The 18,526-nt window shown below is 40.7% G+C and overlaps 1 protein-coding gene across 1 annotated transcript in view; it reads left to right on the top strand.

Annotated features, from left to right (window-relative positions):
* Nucleotides 1-18,526, top strand: part of ITCH (itchy E3 ubiquitin protein ligase) — a 42,557-nt gene that overhangs the window by 11,592 nt on the left and 12,439 nt on the right. The window contains exons 3-14 of the mRNA XM_018085683.2: nt 862-1,000; nt 2,936-3,060; nt 4,140-4,277; nt 6,385-6,427; nt 8,503-8,672; nt 9,810-10,044; nt 11,271-11,366; nt 12,639-12,813; nt 13,732-13,798; nt 15,248-15,332; nt 16,798-16,926; nt 17,602-17,674. Coding sequence (XP_017941172.1) covers nt 862-1,000; nt 2,936-3,060; nt 4,140-4,277; nt 6,385-6,427; nt 8,503-8,672; nt 9,810-10,044; nt 11,271-11,366; nt 12,639-12,813; nt 13,732-13,798; nt 15,248-15,332; nt 16,798-16,926; nt 17,602-17,674 — 1,475 coding nt within the window. The remainder of the gene's footprint in view (nt 1-861; nt 1,001-2,935; nt 3,061-4,139; nt 4,278-6,384; nt 6,428-8,502; nt 8,673-9,809; nt 10,045-11,270; nt 11,367-12,638; nt 12,814-13,731; nt 13,799-15,247; nt 15,333-16,797; nt 16,927-17,601; nt 17,675-18,526) is intronic.

The following is an 18,526-nucleotide window of genomic DNA, read 5'->3' as shown; positions in this document are numbered from 1 at the left end:
ACTATAAAGGGAATCTGGGCAGATTAGCCAGATGGGCCTGAATTAGTCATCCTTGTTAAGGAGGTAGTGAGTGACAAACACATAGGAGAGCCAGTTGTTCTTTGTTAGAACAGTGAATTCACTGGCTGATGGAAATGATAGTATCTTAAGTGCTCTTTTGTGAGTTTAGTGTTGCCAAGAGAACACTCCTGGGAGTCAGATGTCAGTTGTAGACCCATGTCTTAAACAGAGGCAACATAACCACTGTGTTTGGAAAGACAGGAGCATTGCACTCGATGCTGAATGCTTAAAAAAACATTTGAGCCCCCAAACCCACCAAAAAAACCCCAAAACCACCCACCAACCCCCCACATTAAAGCTCTGGGGCTGCAAGACCTGTCCAGGTTTGTTGTTTCTGTAACAGGAGGTAGTTACTGAAATATGCCTTCAGCTTTTCTGTAAGTTTGGTTTGATACAGAAAACTTCACATAAAACTGTTTTTCTTAATGATTTTCTTTTCACCAGAAGTGGTGGCAGCTTTCCACCTTCATAAGAGGCAGATCATGTTTTGAGCTTTTTAGCAAGCAAGTGTAACAGAGTCTAGGAATTCTCTTGGCTGGTGGTAGACAGGAGAAGGTTGTAGAGGATATTTTCTGCTTGCAACACCTGAGCACTTTTGTGGATCTTGTACTGATTATTATTAATTATCATCCGATGTTACATATTTTAGGCATTTGTGTCAACTTTAGCATTGTCTAAAATAATCTGAAATGCAAGAACATTTTTATCCATCTCATGTGGTCTTTTCCTTGAATGTTACTGTCAGGCATCAATGACCTGACACTTGAATACTGAATTATTGGTTTTTCTCTTTCTTAACAGTGATTTCAGCAAAACTAAAGGAAAAGAATAAATGGTTTGGACCTAGCCCTTATGTGGAAGTCTCAGTAGATGGACAGTCAAAGAAGACAGAAAAGTGCAACAATACAAACAGTCCAAAGTGGAAACAGCATCTTACAGTGTAGGTTTGGTTTCATTTTCCAATTTGTTTGAGCTAAATTAATGCACCTGACAGTGGACTTGAAGGTTGTATTTTTATTTTAAGCAAAGTGTTTAATGTTACATGTCATTGAGATATTTTGGAGCAAATATAATAGAGTCTGGAATGGATATTTGCAAACTATTGCATTGTGCTCAGTGTTTATGAGGGAATAAATTCTGTATTAATGTATGTGGCATATCAAAGGAGCTCTAATTCTGTCAGTAGTAGGGGCAGTAAGGTAATTTAATATTTCAACTGACTTTCCCGTGCACATTTTTGTTGTCATCCTTAAGGTTACAGTTTTTCAGAAATGCTGTGGCTGAAAAGTGTAGCTGTTCTTTGTGTACCATCTTGTGTGTACCAGGCCATAGCACAGGTAGCTGGCTCTGTCTTGTGCACCTCTGAACTCCAGCATGAATACAAAATTCCCAGTTAATTTGTGCTTCCAGAGTACAAAACTAACATCAGATTCAAGATGAACACGTCTGTTGAGGTTTGCTTGGCTCAGTGTTTGTGTTGTAGATGATAGGAAGTGTGAAGCATGGGAAAAAAAGATACACAGGTTCTACAAAATTTAATTTGATCTTTAGAATGGGACATGGAACTCTGGGATAAAGGTCAGTCTTGTGCTTGCACGTTGGAGAGGGACTTTTCACAAGGGCAGGTAGTGACAGGGCAAGGGGGAACGGCCTTGAGCTGAAAGAGGGAAGGTTTGGATGGGATATTGGGAAGGAATTCTTGGCTGTGAGGGTGGTGAGGCCCTGGCACAGGGTGCCCAGAGAAGCTGTGGCTGCCCCATCCCTGGAAGTGTCCAAGGTCAGGCTGGATGGGGCTTGGAGCAACCTGGGCTGGTGGAAGGTGTCCCTGCCCATGGCAGGGGGTGGCACTGGATGGGCTTTAAGGTCCCTCCAACCCAAACCATTCTATGATTCTGTGATTTGCTTATGCTTAAATTCTAGATTATTCTTCTTGAAGCACTTGGACATTGCTGCCTTATTATTGAAAACCCTTTTTCTACCTATTTATTGTAATTCAGATCACTCTGAAGTTTTAGTCACTACTATTGCATTGAAAACAAATGTATTAAGAAAAGCTTGTGCTTTTACATGCATATCAGTGTAGCTGAGCAGAACTTTCTTGTAACTTTTAAAGCTTTTTTTTCTTTCTAATGGAAATGTTTGTGGCAAGTCCATACATGGGTCTGTTCTGCTCTCATTGAGCAGGAGCTGAGCAGAGACACCCCAGGCATATCAAGTTCATTGAAGATTACACTAATGCTGCTTGCAGCTTAGTGAAGGAAGTTGTTTTTAGGAAATACTTTGGCACAGCTGCTTACATTCAGATTCAGGATAAAAAGAAAAAGTGTAATGGCTTCTTCAAATGGGGATGGACCGTGGGTTCCTCTTCTGGGAGGCAGTTGGTTGGGTGGATCTTCTGAAGGGATGGTCTGACTGGGGAAGTCTGGGCTTATCAGCCATGTACAGGTGAAATTAATGAGAAAATAAACCTGTGTCTGTAATACCTGTTTCTCACAATTAAAATAATTGAAAAATACATCAATGTTAGAATGTTCCTTATAGAAAAAGAGTGTCAGTATTAGAAATTGCTTTGAAGTTGCTGTTATGGAATTTACTATGTATTACTAGGGAGTTGCTGGAAGGTTTTCTGTAGATATTTCCCCTAAAATAGTAGTAATATAAAATGTACTCAGTCTATGAACAGCCTTGCAACAGTCTTGATTTATGTGACATGCACATGACTGCACATGAGAATGTGATAAATAGAAATGGTTTGATGTTACCTCCATTTTTGCTTTGTTTTCCAAATAACTTTGTGACAGCTGAAGTAAATGGCTCAGTTCACCCACTTCCCCACCAACAAATGCCCTTACAGTGCTCAACTTTTTCTTTTCAGAATTGTCACTCCTGTAAGTAAATTAAACTTTCGAGTCTGGAGCCATCAAACATTAAAATCTGATGTCCTTCTGGGAAGTGCTGCTCTGGATATTCATGAGACACTGAAATCCAACAGTATGAAACGTAAGTACCGGATTAACAATACCCTGTAATGCTGCAGAATTTGTGAGGAATTGTCTGTTAATGAGCAGCAATGCTGTGTGCAGCCCTGTAGATGGCCCTTAAGGATCCCTTTGGGTGCTATAAGTTGATTTCATGAGCTTCCTCCTACTTTTTCAGTCATTTTTTTTGGTTATACAGAGTCTGACGTGGTGTCACTGAAAACAGGATGTTTTTCACTTTGCTGGTGTGTGCAAGAGTGAGTGAAAGGCTAATTAAAGACAAGTCTTTCCTTTTCTATAGCTTGAAAATGAGACCTCCGATATGTTCCTGGTACTAGACAGGAAATGTGTAAAGGTATTTTTGTTCTAAATAATGCCATGGGGATATACTGTATTGTTTCATACATCTTAGAACTTTGGGCAGTATGTGCATCCTGGGAAGCTTGAAGGAGAAATACAGGATTCTGCACACCCTGGCTGCTCTCCTGGCATCTCCTGTCCTGCTGGACCTGGGTGAAAATCCCCTTGGATGTCTGCATTTGGTGTCTGACACCAGGCACCTGCTGGAGTTCACTGGGGTTTGTTTTAAACTGTTTCAGCAGGAATGTTTATTTACAGTTCTGTTTCACTGAAAACCAGTTGTTTACCCTGAATATACCATTGATCTGGAGCTATGATGGAAAATCTTCACATTCTAAATGTGAATGTCATTAGATAAAGGTGAAGCATTTAAGTCAGAAGATAGAATTGATATCTGTTCTGTATCAAGAATAAAGTGAGTTACACTTCCTAACTCAGTATTGAGGACGGGTGCATTAATTGCTGCAGAAATGTGAGGCTCAATCTCTGCTTTAATGACAGTCCTTTCTTTAGGCAGCAACAAGCTTATGCTCCAGTTTGCCCCTTTTTGTGGAAATAATCACTTTCTACTGACACATGAAGATGATCAGTTTTACCACACAGAAAACAATGGAGAGGCAGAGCTGTAGCTGTGGGGGTTGTTTTGGGTTATTTTCCCCCTTGACCACTGTGGTCTGTGGATAAAAAGCCCTTTTTCATGCTGTAGTAGGATGAAGTGCCCTTGTTCTCTGCTGTGTTCAGTTGAGCAGGTGGTGGTGACGTTGCATCTGGTTGGTGACAGAGAACCAGCAGAGGTGGTGGGGGATCTGTCGGTCTGTCTCGACGGGATGCAGGTGGATCCCGAGCTCCTCACCAATGGGGAAACCTCAACCTCAAGAAGTAAGTGCCTTTCAACTCAAACATGCCCCTTACACATCTGCTGTCCAGAGCTTTTTGTTGGGAAGCTTTAACCCAGTGTTGTAATGATAATGACAGCAGCAGTTGCTGTAACCTCCTGTTTGTGGAGACCAGAAATGTCACACGTTTTTATTTGAGGTGGAGTCGTAGTTCACAGGGAAGAGCTTCAGCCTTACTGTAACAAAAACAAGATCAACATCTCTATTTTGTGGACTTTGCAAACTTTTATCTAGCAATCCCAAACTCTAATTGAAGTCCCTAGCTTCCCTGGGTTTTAATAACATCATAAATGGAAAAATATTAAGTAAGTCAGTTTGATCTCACCATCATAGTAATAAGTATTCTACTCACTAGGAGACATGGGCTTATATTAATTTTTTCTTAAAATAACCCATTTAAATAAAGTTATTCATAGATTTTAGTTCCCTGTGGAGAGCTACAGAGAGGGATCCACTTCCTGTTTAGTTGGTGGCTTCACTTTAACTGAAAGACATTTCACATGTATTCAAGTTTAATACACAAAAATAAAAAGGTAAAGAATTTTAATTCCACTGGTGCAGGACAGAGAGTGGAGCATTTCTGAGATAATTGTACATTGTGAGGTAGAACTAAGACAAGAGGTTATTTCTCCAGAAGGCAGCATGGGAGACTGACTGCTCTAGCAACCAACTGGGCACTTAATTGGCAAGTTTTAGGCTTTTGGGTTGTAGGGTTGGGTTTGTTTTTTTTCCAAGTACTAGAGGAAGTTACTGTGAGATTTCATCTAAGTATCGTAAGAAACTTGAATTAACACACTAGCTTTGTAATCATTATTTCTTAAAGCTTTTAGTCCATTTTCTTTGCATCTTTTCAAAGGGATCAACCACATGATCTGATTGTGTGGGATTTTTCTGCAAATAAAAGCTGAGTGCTGGGGATGTGTGGGGCTGGTAGAGCAGTGACAGAAATACCCAGTGGAAGTAACAAATTGGCCTCTTATGCAAGACTTGATTTTCATCTGTGCTTTCTTCCATTACACAAAGTTTACCTACTGGGAAAAAGGTGGGAAAAGTCCTGCAGGTAGTGGAGTTGAGTCTGTGCAGGTTTGGGCTCAGCAGACCAAGGCAGAAGCTCAGCAGAAGGTTCCCAGATTATCAGGGGACTGCAGCCCACAAGGAGAAGGTTCCATGTTGGAGCAATGTAACACGTTGTACAGGCTGAAGGGACATCAGGCAAATACCTTGTTTATGGAGTTGCTTTATGGAGTGACTTAAGATTTCTTTCTGGGATTAAATCCCTTCCATGCACAGGCCACTAACAGCACATTATCCTAAGCCTTTCCATGCCTACATCCTTGTCTTTGGCCTAGATCTGCCTGTAGTTCCCATCAGAGCTGAGAACTGATTTCTTTGTTAATGACGTGTTTAATTCTATGGAAATAAACTATTGGTGCCATCTACATGAATGAGCAGTTCTGTGCTGCATATTCAAGGTTTGCAAATGCTGGCACAAAAGGCAAATATTTCCAAGCTGGCTGAATAAGTAGTTGCAAAGCATTTGCAAATCTAGGCTGAGCTGCTGTAATTTTTTTGGAGTGCAGCCATATTTTGTACCTGCTTCAATGCCTTTATGTTAGATAATTTACTGAGAAGGGGAAGGGTTTGGGCTAGAGAGCCCTAGAAAGCAAAGCCCTCAGCCAACCAAAGAGAAGATTTTTGAGAAGTTTTTGTCCTTTCTACTCTGTTTGTCATCACTGAAAGGAGGAGAATATGAAAAACCAGCTCCACTTAAAGAATGAGCATTGTTTTATACTGCTACAAAGACAGCTTTATTAAACTGTGTGTGCTGGGGAATGTTCATACAGTCAGGTGATATCCTGGTATATCCTCCATAAGATGGAAGTGTTACCCACGGGGGCATTGGTTTAAAAAATGGTACTCACACACAGCAACATGCAAAACATACTGGCTTGAAACACAGTAGATGAGCAGCACATAGTGTCTGACCTCCCCACTGGAAAGAAGTGTGAGCATCAAAGGTGCTGCTTTCCTTGGAAATCATTCCAAGTGTTGCTTATACTTCTGTTGTCTTTCTCTTCCCGGTATTTAAGGTCCTACACAGAGTGAAAGCTCCAGAGTAAGGACTGATACACGGTAAGACTTTATTCCTCTTTTTCTTTTTCTATTCAACCTTTTAGTGTTCACAGTTTTGAAAGAGGAACCGTGTGTTTTATAAAGGAGACAGTGAAAAATTTCTGAATATGCCCCGCAGCAGTATCTGCTAAGATCTGAGCATGTCCTAAACAAAAATACTGTATTGTTGTATATTCACATATATTGAAGTGTTTGCCATGTGAACCCCATCATCTGACCTCAGTTTGCCTTCATACATGACTGATTTTTGGTTTTTTCCCTTCATGTCCATCTTTCTCTCAGAAAAGATAAAAAGTAATATATATATATAAAAGCCAAAACCAAACAAATAAAACCCACTGGTAAGTTGATGGCACTGGTTATTTTTACACAGGTTTGCTTTATAGCATGGAGGTATCAGAATTATATTTAGCTTTGTTAAGAAGATCCCAAAAGCTGTCTGGCACTTACAGTGTTTTAAGGTCGATACCGGATTATGAGCCCTGCTGCTTGGCAGGATCAGTGTGTGACCAGCACCATGTTACTTGAATTAGTTCCCAATACTACAAGTATTTTAAGGATCTGTACAGGACACACAACATTACTGGATGACACCTGGAGTAGCCAAGTTAAATTTCAGTGGTTTTTTTAGTAGACTGTACCCTTGGCTATGTTGTCTGAAGTCTTCCCATGAAAGTTTATTTTTGTTCTGTTTGTTTTTCATGCTCCAAAGAACGTTTCTGTGCTTGGGTTTTCAGAATACCTGAGTGTGTAATAGGATAATAATAATAATAGTGATTTGGTTTTAGTACCAACTGGGGGGTTAGTCATTAAAGGTCCCTTGTAAGGATCATGTAAATGACTGGGAGAGGGACTTTCTACAGGGGAATATAGTGAAAGAAAAGGGTGAATGGCTGAAACCTGGTGAAAACCTGGGCTAAAGCCCTTACAGACTGGAGACCACTAATGATTTGTACCCACTTTCATAGTCATTTACTTGGGGGTTGGTGTGGTAGGAATTACGTGCACCACAGCTGGTATAGAGCAAAAGTATGTTTGACAGTGATCCTGAGATCAAATGTACATGGTTCTACTTGGTCCTGTTTGACTTGTAATTACTTAGTCTTACCTACTGGTTTTTATTTTGTGTACATTTAAAGGAATGTCATTTTAGAGGTACTGGGCTGAAACTGTAACCTCTGGTTTTATTACTGATGGCCTATGTGCTTGACCTGTAAATCCAGTACAATTTTAGTTGATTTTGCTCAGCATATTCTGAAAATAAAATTCTTTAGAATAAGTATGTAGATACCTGTAACTCTGCTTAAAGAGCTACAAATATATCAGAATAATACTCTGCTAGGTATAACTGAACAGCATAGAATGGTCAGTATTGCTGTGTAGTTTCTTAATTCCTGTAAAGTTGATCAGCTTATATTTGTAGCTGTTGATCAAAACTTTAATGCTTAGTCCTAAATTCTCCAACCTGTTCAAGAATTGAGTTTAGGGGTAAATTTTGTATATGTGTAAGTGAGAGTTCTAAAAATTTGAAACACTCTCTGTGTTCTGAGTGTCTGCCAGCCCTGTGGGGTGCAGGCACACAGGCTGTTCTCAGGTCTGAGCCAGCCTCTCATCTCATTAGAGACAAGTGGAACTTATGGGCAGAAATAGCTGAGCAGCAAAAACCAAAGCCTGGACCCAAAGGCAGGTGTATTGAGATTTTGGTGACAGATGTTATATGTACCTCTGTTTTACAACCTTTCCATTAGTTGAGGTTTCATGTGCCTCAGGAGATCAGATGTTTTTACAGATGCAGAGGTCTTTAAAATTATTGTGGATGTAAGAACCTCCCTTAGTTGTGACTGTTGTGTCCTAGTGTCTTGCACATGTCATTCCAACCCCCCTGGAAGTGTCCAAGGCCAGGTTGGATGGGGCTTGGAGCAACCTGGTCAAGTGGAAGGTGTCCCTGCCCATGGCAGGGTGTTGGAATGAGATGGGCTCTAAGGTCCTTCCCACCCCAAACCGGTCTGTGATTTATAAGTTTGGTGTCATCTGTGCACTGTTAGGACACTTCTTTGTGCCTTTTCTTGCAAAAGGACTAACTCAAATGGCCTTGAGAGCTCTGAAGAAGCTGCTTCCAGTGAAAACAAGACTGTTAACGGCAGTGACTCTCCGTTACTCACCAATGGAAGCTGCAAACCTGCCAGACCTCCCAGGCCTGCCAGACCCCCGCCCCCCACTCCCCGCAGACCCCCGTCGGTGGCCGGTACGTACCTGGGGCTGCACCCCTGGGGTGAGCACAGCTCCTTGTGCTCCTCGGGTTTAACTGCATTTTCATGGGACATTCTTTGGCAGGTAACTTCTGAAGGAGTATTTTTTAGCTTGCATATATGGTACATGTTTAATTGTGGTTTCCAATACTAAAAAGTTCTTGCTTCCGCATCTGCTCCGTGGTGGTTGCAGTGATCTCCACACAGAGTGGAACTGGGGCCAGGAGAACACAGGGCAATTCTACTACTGCACTAAAGCACCCACTGAGGCTGAGAGGGAATGTACTGCAGGACTCACAGAACTGTCACAAGTTGTTAATATTGTGTTTTTGAAATACTAGTTATTTGTTTCTACGATTCTAGTTAAATTCTGTTAATTAGCAGCACTTAAAACATTCATTACTCTTCCATGCTGATTTTTTTTAAACTGTTTATTTAAAAACTACAAAACTGGAAGATCAGTAGTTCTGAAAAGTTAGTTGTTGTTTTTGGGGTAACTCCTTTACCCCCATACACTGCAATCTGTTTCAGTAGTCAAATTATTACAGTTGATATATGCTGGGTGTGGATAGGATCTGCAATACAGTAAATACCTTTTAAAGATTATCCAGTGCAGTTAGTTAATAAGGCCTGACTTGTATTAAACTTCTAACCTCACCCACCAAATGGCATACAGATAAAACTGAAAACATTTAAAGAATGTATGTGTTCTCCTCCCATTGCAATAGTTTGTTTTGTGCAGTATGAAATCTCTTCCTGAAAATTTTATGCTTATCATCCCTTAAATTACTATTCCAAATAATAAGTGGAAAATAATTAACTCATCAATGCAAGGAAGTACGTTTTTGTTTATCATCATTTAATGTTTACAGAATGCAAATAACAAGGTAAATATGATTTATTCTACCAGAAATATGAAAATTGTGCCATTCGTGGCAGTTCTTGGCATTTTTACAGTGAGACAGAACTGCTCTTTAGATTTTGTGTGAACTGCAAGCAGTGGCTTTGTGTGCACTTTGAAACAGCAGTTCTTGCAGGTGTGCTTTTGTGATGTACAATTTCTGCAATGGATTGGTGATAACTGTCAGTCAGAAGGTTTCTCCTTTCTTTCCCTGGTGTCTCTGACATCCCAGCGAGTGCAAATGGCCCTTCATCCACATCCACGGAGAGCGACGGGGCCAGCGCGGGATCAGTGGCAGGAACAGCCTCCAACACTCCTTCAGAGCAGAGCCCTGAGGGGGCAACAGCTGCGACCACAGCTCCTGCCACTCCTGCCCTCACCACTCCTCCGGTGTCCAGACAAGTCCAGCCAGTAAATCCTCCACCTCAGGCACTTTCCACAGTCAGCCAAGGTCCTCTTCCACCTGGGTATGGCTTTCATGACTTTTTTCTCTCTGTGTGTGTGTGAGTGCTGACATTTCTGGTTTTGCTGTATTTTACTTACAGTAGGTGTAACAAAACATTGATAACATCTGCCTTTTACTGCATGACAAAATCTCCCCTGAAAATCCTTTGGTGGTTTTCATAACTGTTTTGTCTGGTTGGTCTTCAAGCATTCAAGAAAAGAATTACTCTGTCAGGTATTTTTGATACTTATCATATGTTCCCATGTCAGTGAAACACAGGTTTTAAATGGTGTGGTACCTTGTGGTCTTCAAATTAGAATGAGATCAGGCAGGAAAATATTGGTACAGATAAGTAGAAGAAAAGCTGCTGTTCCAGTACTGCTCTGTGGTGTCTCCTGAAGATTTGGATTTCATACTGCAGCTCCTCGTGGTTATGTTTCAGGCACATGGGGAATTGACCAGATGGTTGATTTGTTACCTCAAATCTCTCGTTTAGATTCTAAACTTCAAAAAAAAAAATAAGTAAAAGTTTCTGGAGTCTGAGTGATGGAAAGCAAAAGCTTCCTGATGTGAATTGGTGAAGTACCTGCCTTAATTTGTAGACAGTTGAACCAAAAGGTAGGAGAGGTCTAAATAACCTCACAGAATAACTGCAATATAAAAGCAGTCTTGAAACGTCAGTTGCTGCTTTATCATTTTGATTTCAACAGAAATGGCAAATTAGCATGTTCTTTTTTTCCCTGTGCTGTTACATGCAATGCAAATACAGGGGTAAGTCATTATCCCAAATGCTGCATAGGCAGAAAATGTGAGCAGTGCCCTTATGGTGAACTCTGCATATATGTGATCACTGCAAAATGTGCATATTTTTTAGGATTTATTGAATTAATGCTACTCTAAAAGGGGATTATGATCTAAAAGTGGTTCTGTTCAACAGATTATTAATACACTTGATACTGAATACAAAACTTTGCTAAAATTATGCACTTAGACATAAATTTTAGCTTCAGTTTCCCAAAAAGTCATGTAGAATTTTTGGGGTTTTTTTTATTTTAGTTGCCACAGAATCACTGTTAATATGAACACTGTAGCACTTCTGGTGCACCTCGTGAGCCAGGTGTTAGTCACAAGCATTTTATTTAGAGAGAAGCATTTTATGAAAACAGATGTTTCTCATCTCTGTGCTGTAGAGGAATGGTTGGAGTAGTTTGACCTGGAGGAATATTAAAATATTTGATCTGTTTTCAGTTGGGAGCAAAGAGTAGACCAGCACGGTCGAGTCTACTATGTAGATCATGTTGAAAAAAGAACAACGTGGGATCGGCCAGAGCCTCTTCCTCCCAGGTGAGCCAGGATCAACCATATGATCATCTGGAATATCTCTGGGGTTTTCAGGAACAAATTGCCTGACAGTTTACTAAAGCTAGACAGCGTGTTGGTAAATGGAAATGTGAACCCAGTGCAAATGATGGCTCCAGGTTGTCTCTGAGGAGTGCATGGTATGGAGAAGGGCTGAATGTCTGAATTCCTGTCAAAGGTTAAGCAAGTGCATCTTTACTGACTGAAAAGTGGATTTCAGTTAAAGACAGTAGACACCCCCAAGTGTAAAAGAGAACCAAACCCACAGAAAAGTATTTTGGGATTGAGGTAACTATCAGCTTGAGCAGGAATGCTCTTGGTTGCCTCTTATCCTGAGGTTACTGTTCACAGGCCTTTGATCTTGTCTCAGTGTTCCCAGCTGCTCATTTACTATGCACATAGAAACCAACTTTGGTTATTAGGTCTTTCTAGTTCCTGGCAGCAGAACAGCCCACTGGCTGTTTTAGTTCACAGTTGTTCTATGTTTCTTAAAAAATGTAAGAAAGGCACAAGAGCTATTCTGTTGCACTTCATTCATCCTCAGGTGGTTCACACACTAGACAGACAGTATTACAAAGTAAAAATGTGGAATGGGAAAGAGCATGTTATTAAAGAACAAAAACTGGCAGACAGTCTCATAAAGGGAACCCACCTGTCATATTTCAAAATATTTTGAACTCTTTGAGAGGATCAACTACTGTATTACTTAAACTTACTCAGAATGTTATGTTTTCTTTCAGGTTTTGTAAATAGTACCGATTTCACATGAACTGAAAATTAGAAAGAAACTCAACACAAAATCAAACAATACACCAAACCCAATGCCAAAACCTTCCTTTTCTGCCAAATCAGAGTGTGAGGGAGTCTTACATTGAACAGCCCAAACTGCCAGGGGTTTTGCTGTGTCTTTAGGAGAAACCATAGACTTGTGTTATGGGCTGGGTGGGATGACTGACTGCAGTGATACCAACACAGTATGGCTGGGGTTTGGGCAGCTCTTAAAAGCTATTTCCAGCAACTCTAAAAGTAGAGAAAACAGAATGAGTCTGACTTTTTATAGTATGCAACAAATAAAAGTGACTCTCCTAAAACTTCAACTCTTACATCATTTTAGCGGAGGGTCCAGGGGGAAAAGCTGCTGCTGAGCCCGTGCTTTTTATTCCCTCCCCACCCTGCCTGTTGCCCTCAGAGTGCCCCTGAGCCCTTAAACTGCTGCTATTCACAACCGTGGCCTGTGATTTTTTTTTTTTGCCCAAGCTGGGAGCGCCGGGTTGACAACATGGGCAGGATTTATTACGTCGACCACTTCACCAGGACGACGACGTGGCAGCGGCCGACGCTGGAGTCCGTCCGCAACTACGAGCAGTGGCAGCTGCAGCGCAGCCAACTCCAGGGAGCCATGCAGCAGTTCAACCAGAGGTTTATCTATGGGGTAAGGACTACAGGCACCACCAGCAGGGTTAGGGTGGTTTGGGGTTTGGGCATGTTTGTGGGTGACCTTCCCCCACAAAGACACCAGACTTTGGTATGGTTTGTTCTTTATCCCATACAGTGTCTGTGTGTGTGCTGTGGCAGGGAGGGCTCACTGTAACACTGGTTCATGTCCTTGTGGTGACATGAACTAAGTGACATTACACATGCAGTGGAGTGGGGTTTAGTTGTCAGTTGAATACAAGTGGTGTTCTGTGATAAAAATGGTATCAATAAAGCCTTTGATTCAAATCAAACTGCAGCTGAGTAGGAAGCTGATTTATTTGTGTGGTATCTTGTATTGCCTTGGGCAGACACCTGGGAGGTAAACAAGCTCACAGGCCATACATTTCTGCTCTGGGTAAAATGAGCCATGCACAGTGAATGTTGTTAGGAAAGCAGGGAAATTGAAAACAATCCTTCCAGAATTTCAAATCCATTGTTTGCCTCTGATGAATAGCAGACATTAGATCACTGCAACTCATGCTGCCCGTTTATCAGGAGTGGTGAAGGTTGTGAATTTGCTGTAAGTGTGAGAATAAAGTGGAGCCCCTAAATGGTGGTAGGGAGATCTGTACTGACTGCAGGAGTGAAGTGATTTGCTTTCTGATTGTTTTGGGTGCTACTGTACTAATTTCCTTCTGCGTAGGCAGGGCCACCAAACAAAGAATAATTATTTCTTGGCACTGTAGTTAATTAAGCATACCAAGGGTCGGTAAAATAGATCTTCTCTGGGGAGAAAAAGAAATTATTGGCATCTTTGCTTATGTGTAATGTTAACAAAAATGCATTTAATTCAGTAGTTCAGGATGGCTATGGCAGAACATCTGGAAAGCAAATGACTAGTCATTAATGCCTCATTTGTTTGTGTGACTTGCAGAACCAGGACTTTTCATCCACACAGAACAAAGAGTTTGATCCTCTTGGCCCTCTGCCACATGGATGGGGTAAGGCTGACTTGAAAGTGGTTTGTAATGCAATGTAATTAAACATTAAAGCATACTTCTGCCAAATTATTTGTCAGCTGTTCTAGGCTAGTTTTAAAAATTAAAATCTGGATTAAAAATATTTTAAAATTAGATCTAGTCAAATGTGCTGTTAAAACAGAGTCCTGACGAGGATATGCCATTTCAAAGTAGATTAGAAACTGTAAAGTATTTTGGTTTACTCCCTGTAATGAGCATAATAGTTTCTTTCACACTGTCATCTTTTTATGCCTTGTTTTGGGCAGGATCCCCCCCCACTATCCTGTTCCTGCTAAAAGAGGCTCCAAATCCTCTCTAAAGCAAACTGCCAAATTCCCTCTCCAAGCCAATTCTTGGAGAGTTTTGTTGGTCTGAAAATGTTTTTTATAATGACAACTAAACACTTCTTGGCTTGCCCCTCTCCCTGTTCTTGTACTTTACAGGGTTGAGAATTTACAATTAATATAAATTTGGGTGAGGTATAGTCCAAAATGAAAATGTAAAACTAATTTCTGGCGTGACTGTCAAGTAGATAAAAGAATTCAAGTTTTATGATACACAAGCAAAGCTCTCAATTGTGGAATTTTAAAGCAAGTAATTACTTGGCAGAGTTGGAGCTGGGTTTTTGGCTCATCTGCCTTTCAAACAGAACTATTTGGATTTTTAGTCCTGGTATTGATGCAATTTCATGCCATAAAACTGTTGTTCCCCACACTTATGCTGAGGTACATTACCAATATAGCATTTCAAAGGAAGGTCTTTGGGCTGACATTGTCCAGGCAATGGCAAAACTGAGTTTCCACATCATGTGGAATTCTGTTATAGCATAATTCCATGGACAAGTATCTACTTCCAGACTTCTCTTGGAAACTGAAGCTTTTGACCTGTGGTAGTCAGATTTTTCTCATTTTTATAACTTGTTTCTCATGCAACACTAAATAAAAATGGCATGAGCTGCAGAATGGTACAGAAGAGCAAGCTGGAGCATTTCTCCTAAGCTTTGTTGAACTATGGGCATGCTTTAATCTATATGAGAGAAAATATAAACAGGGTTTCTTGGAAACTGCATTGACCATTTTTCATTCCCTGCTCTAATTTGGACATGAGGCCCTTGTACTGTCTTGATACTTGTGTCTACATCTGTTCCCTGTTCTGTTTGCTGTCTGTGTTGCTTGTCAGGAACATCACAGTATTCGATGCAGCTGGAATTTCCTGTGGACAAAACAGCTCACACTTGTCCTTTTTTCCACTTAACTTTTCCTGCAACTGAAAAATACATAACATAATAAGGAATAAGGTCAATGACAGTGAAAAGATGTTGGATCAGAGGAGGTGCAGAGAAACCTATGGCAGGGCCTGGTGATATTATTTGATGTAGTCTCAGCAATATGTGAAGTGGTACTGACATTTTTTCCCTCTGCATCTTTTCAGAGAAGAGAACTGACAGCAATGGCCGAGTGTATTTTGTCAATCACAACACACGGATCACTCAGTGGGAAGATCCCAGGAGTCAGGGGTGAGAAATCACTTGGATCTTCGTATAAGTCTGGAATGAAAATGTAGCAAAGTAGTGGGACTGGGAGGTGGGAAGTGCTGCCCACAGGGGAGGCATGGACTGTGCCACACAAATGTCAGACAGCTCATGAGAAAGGTAAAAGGTATTAACCAAAATGGAAGCTGTCACAGTATTACTTAGTGTCACTTAGTAATACTACAATTAGCAGGGAAGTCTTTGTCACCAGCAATAAACTTATTCCCCAGAAGGACCTTTTGCTCTTTCTATAAGTAATCCCATATGTCTCAGCATTTTTGTTGTTGGAGGAGGGAGAGATTTCTCTTGTATGGTGATGGGATAGTGCAGAGTCCTGAGTAAGACTTTGCTTGTTTCCTAGACAGTCACAGAATCATAGAACCAACTGGGGGTGGAAGGAACCTTAAAGCTCATCTCATTCCACCCCCTGCCACGGGCAGGGACACCTTCCCCTAGACCAGGTTGCTCCAAGCCCCATCCAACCTGGGTAAGAGACAGAATGAAGACAAACCTAAGAAACTGCAGCACCCCTTCTCACACCTTTTTAAAAAAGGAGGGGGAAAAAAAAGACACAGAGAAAAAGCACTGGAATTCTGTTTATTTTGGGCTCTGCCATTCAGAGTCTTTGAGGTAAGGAATGGAGGCAGGAAGCTGAGGGTGAACTGTTCAATCCTAACTCCTCTTTGAGCTGAAAAATTCCATTTGGTGAAGCAACTCCATCTGTCCTTCAAGGGGAAGGGGAATAGCCTAGTGTGTGTGAGGGATAATAGCTATATCCAGGGATAACTTTTCCTTCCCAGTTACCTCTGCAGCAGCTGACTCTGGAGAACACTGTTGTTCTTAAAGCAACCCAACAACCCAATGTTTAGGATGCACAGTCAGGTCCATGGACCTACACAGTTCCCTGCTTGTGGAGGGAAGTCACTGTGGAGCACTTTGCAGGGACCCTACTCAGATCTTCCAAATACATTTTGTTTATACCAAAATTGAGTTGGAAGTTGTCAAAAAATTATACACAATCAGTATTTACATTTTCTTTTAATTTTGTCATTCTGAAACACATTTTTGGCTGCTGTCATTATACATAAGATACCAAAAACCACTTATTAAAACAGTGTCACTTTTGGAGTAAAAACATAATAGTTAGAAGATAAAATTCTGTGGTTTGTGGAGGAAACAATGGCACCTGGCTTACATTTTCCCCTTAAGTTTCTTTTTGCCTTTATTTCATGTAGTGCAACCAAATGAGCTAATGTTTACTTCAGCAGTCACTTTGGTCTAATTGAGAGCTGACTGCAAATTGAAGAGGGTAAAAAAAGGCAGCATAAATATTGAATGGGAAGTTTCTCAATCTGTAGGTTTTCTAGACCTGCCAGAATTTTTACTGTCTCAGGTATTGTTCAACTGACTGTAAGTTGATGTGTTACCATGTTTTTTCTTGTGTCCATAGTCAGTTAAATGAGAAACCCTTACCAGAGGGCTGGGAAATGCGATTTACTGTGGATGGAATTCCCTACTTTGTGGATCACAACCGAAGAACCACCACGTACATAGATCCCCGCACGGGCAAGTCTGCTCTGTAAGTGGCTTTAACTTTATACCAAGCTTTCAAAAGTCAAGTTTAGCACACATCATTTTTGAAAGGTTTATTTTTTTCCTCTTACTACATTTCTAGGCAGAAAGTTTTACATGTAGCAATGCTTCTTAATTATCTGGGCTTTTCCATGCACTGATGATAACTCCCTGGAGAAGGCAGAGTTCTGAATGCTTAGAATCCTTCTTGACAAGTAGTGTGTGAGATTTGAGGGTAATGCAGGAGCTGCATCTGTCCTGTTGATGACCAAATCCTTTCCTTACACCTACTAGTCTTTCTCTTTAAAAATACACTCCACCCTTTCTTTCTTTGATATTTTTTTTTTTTAGGAGTAAAGTTAAAACCGATATTTAACTCCCAACTTAAATTAACTGAATGTCATCACATCCTTATTGTTATAGACTTTTTTACAGGTAAAATTTAGATATTGTTTAAAACATACAATGTGTGCATTTCACAATTGACAAAGGAAGATTTATGTATTTTTTTTTTAATTTAAAACCAAGAAAATTACACCCCAAAATCAAAAATTGTGACTAAGAATGTCCCAACTAGATAGCCAACTGAGGCATACAGCTGTATAACTAATACATTTGCAGGCTTTTACTTTGCTTACAAAAACACCTCTGAAATGCATTTCCCCCCTCCTTTTGGTTCCAGAGACAACGGGCCCCAGATTGCCTATGTGCGTGACTTCAAGGCCAAGGTCCATTATTTCAGGTTCTGGTGTCAGGTATGGATCCATTTCTTGGGATTTCTTGCATTTTTGGGTTGTGCTTACTTGCTTTAAATGCTTCAATGCCTTGCAAATACACACAATCAAACTCCTTTAAGCTTAAGGATGAGTTAAATTAGGAAGGAGTAAATACAGGACTTGTGTAAACTCGTGGAAGCTTTAAAGCAAGGTAAGCTATGACTTTAAAATTCCTTTAGAATAAAGGAAAAGCTCAATTTCACTGCTTCTTTTGAAGTGGTGGGTTTCTGAATAGTGTTTTCTTTCTGCTGTTAATACAGGAATATATGGAGGCACAGTAATTTATGGTTAATACAAGATCTTCTTTCTGTAGAAATACTTCTGGTAGAAAATGCAGGGCATTTGACACACAGCAGGCACGTCTAAGCACTGAAGAATATACTGTGGGGCATGTTAGTGTGCTCCAACATAATTCCAAATTCCAGTGTGTCAGTCCTGGTTTAAATATTCCAGTCAGTTTAAATATTCCAGCTTTCAAGAGTCAGTGAATTATCCTTTGAAAATAGTGGAGAGACCAGCCTAATTTCTCACTTTGGATTCTGTGCACTATAACCTAAATTTTCCAGTTTTGTGTTAATAGAATTCCAGAATGGTTTGGGCTGAAAGGGACCTTAAAACACACCTCACTGAACCCCCTGCCATGGGCAGGGACACCTCCCACCAGCCCAGGTTGCTCCAAGCCCCGTCCAACCTGGCCTTGGACACTTCCAGGGATGGGACACCACAGCTTCTCTGGGCAACCTGGGTGGTAGCAATTTGTTCTTGGAGTAAATTACGATTCAGATATCTTGATTACTGGGTTTATTTTATGTGGATTAATGAAATTCAACT

The sequence above is a fragment of the Manacus vitellinus genome, unplaced genomic scaffold (assembly GCF_001715985.3).
Source record: "Manacus vitellinus isolate BGI_N305 unplaced genomic scaffold, ASM171598v3 scaffold_85_pilon, whole genome shotgun sequence".
In the NCBI taxonomy this organism is placed as follows: domain Eukaryota; kingdom Metazoa; phylum Chordata; class Aves; order Passeriformes; family Pipridae; genus Manacus; species Manacus vitellinus.
This window is presented reverse-complemented; position numbering and strand designations above follow the sequence as displayed.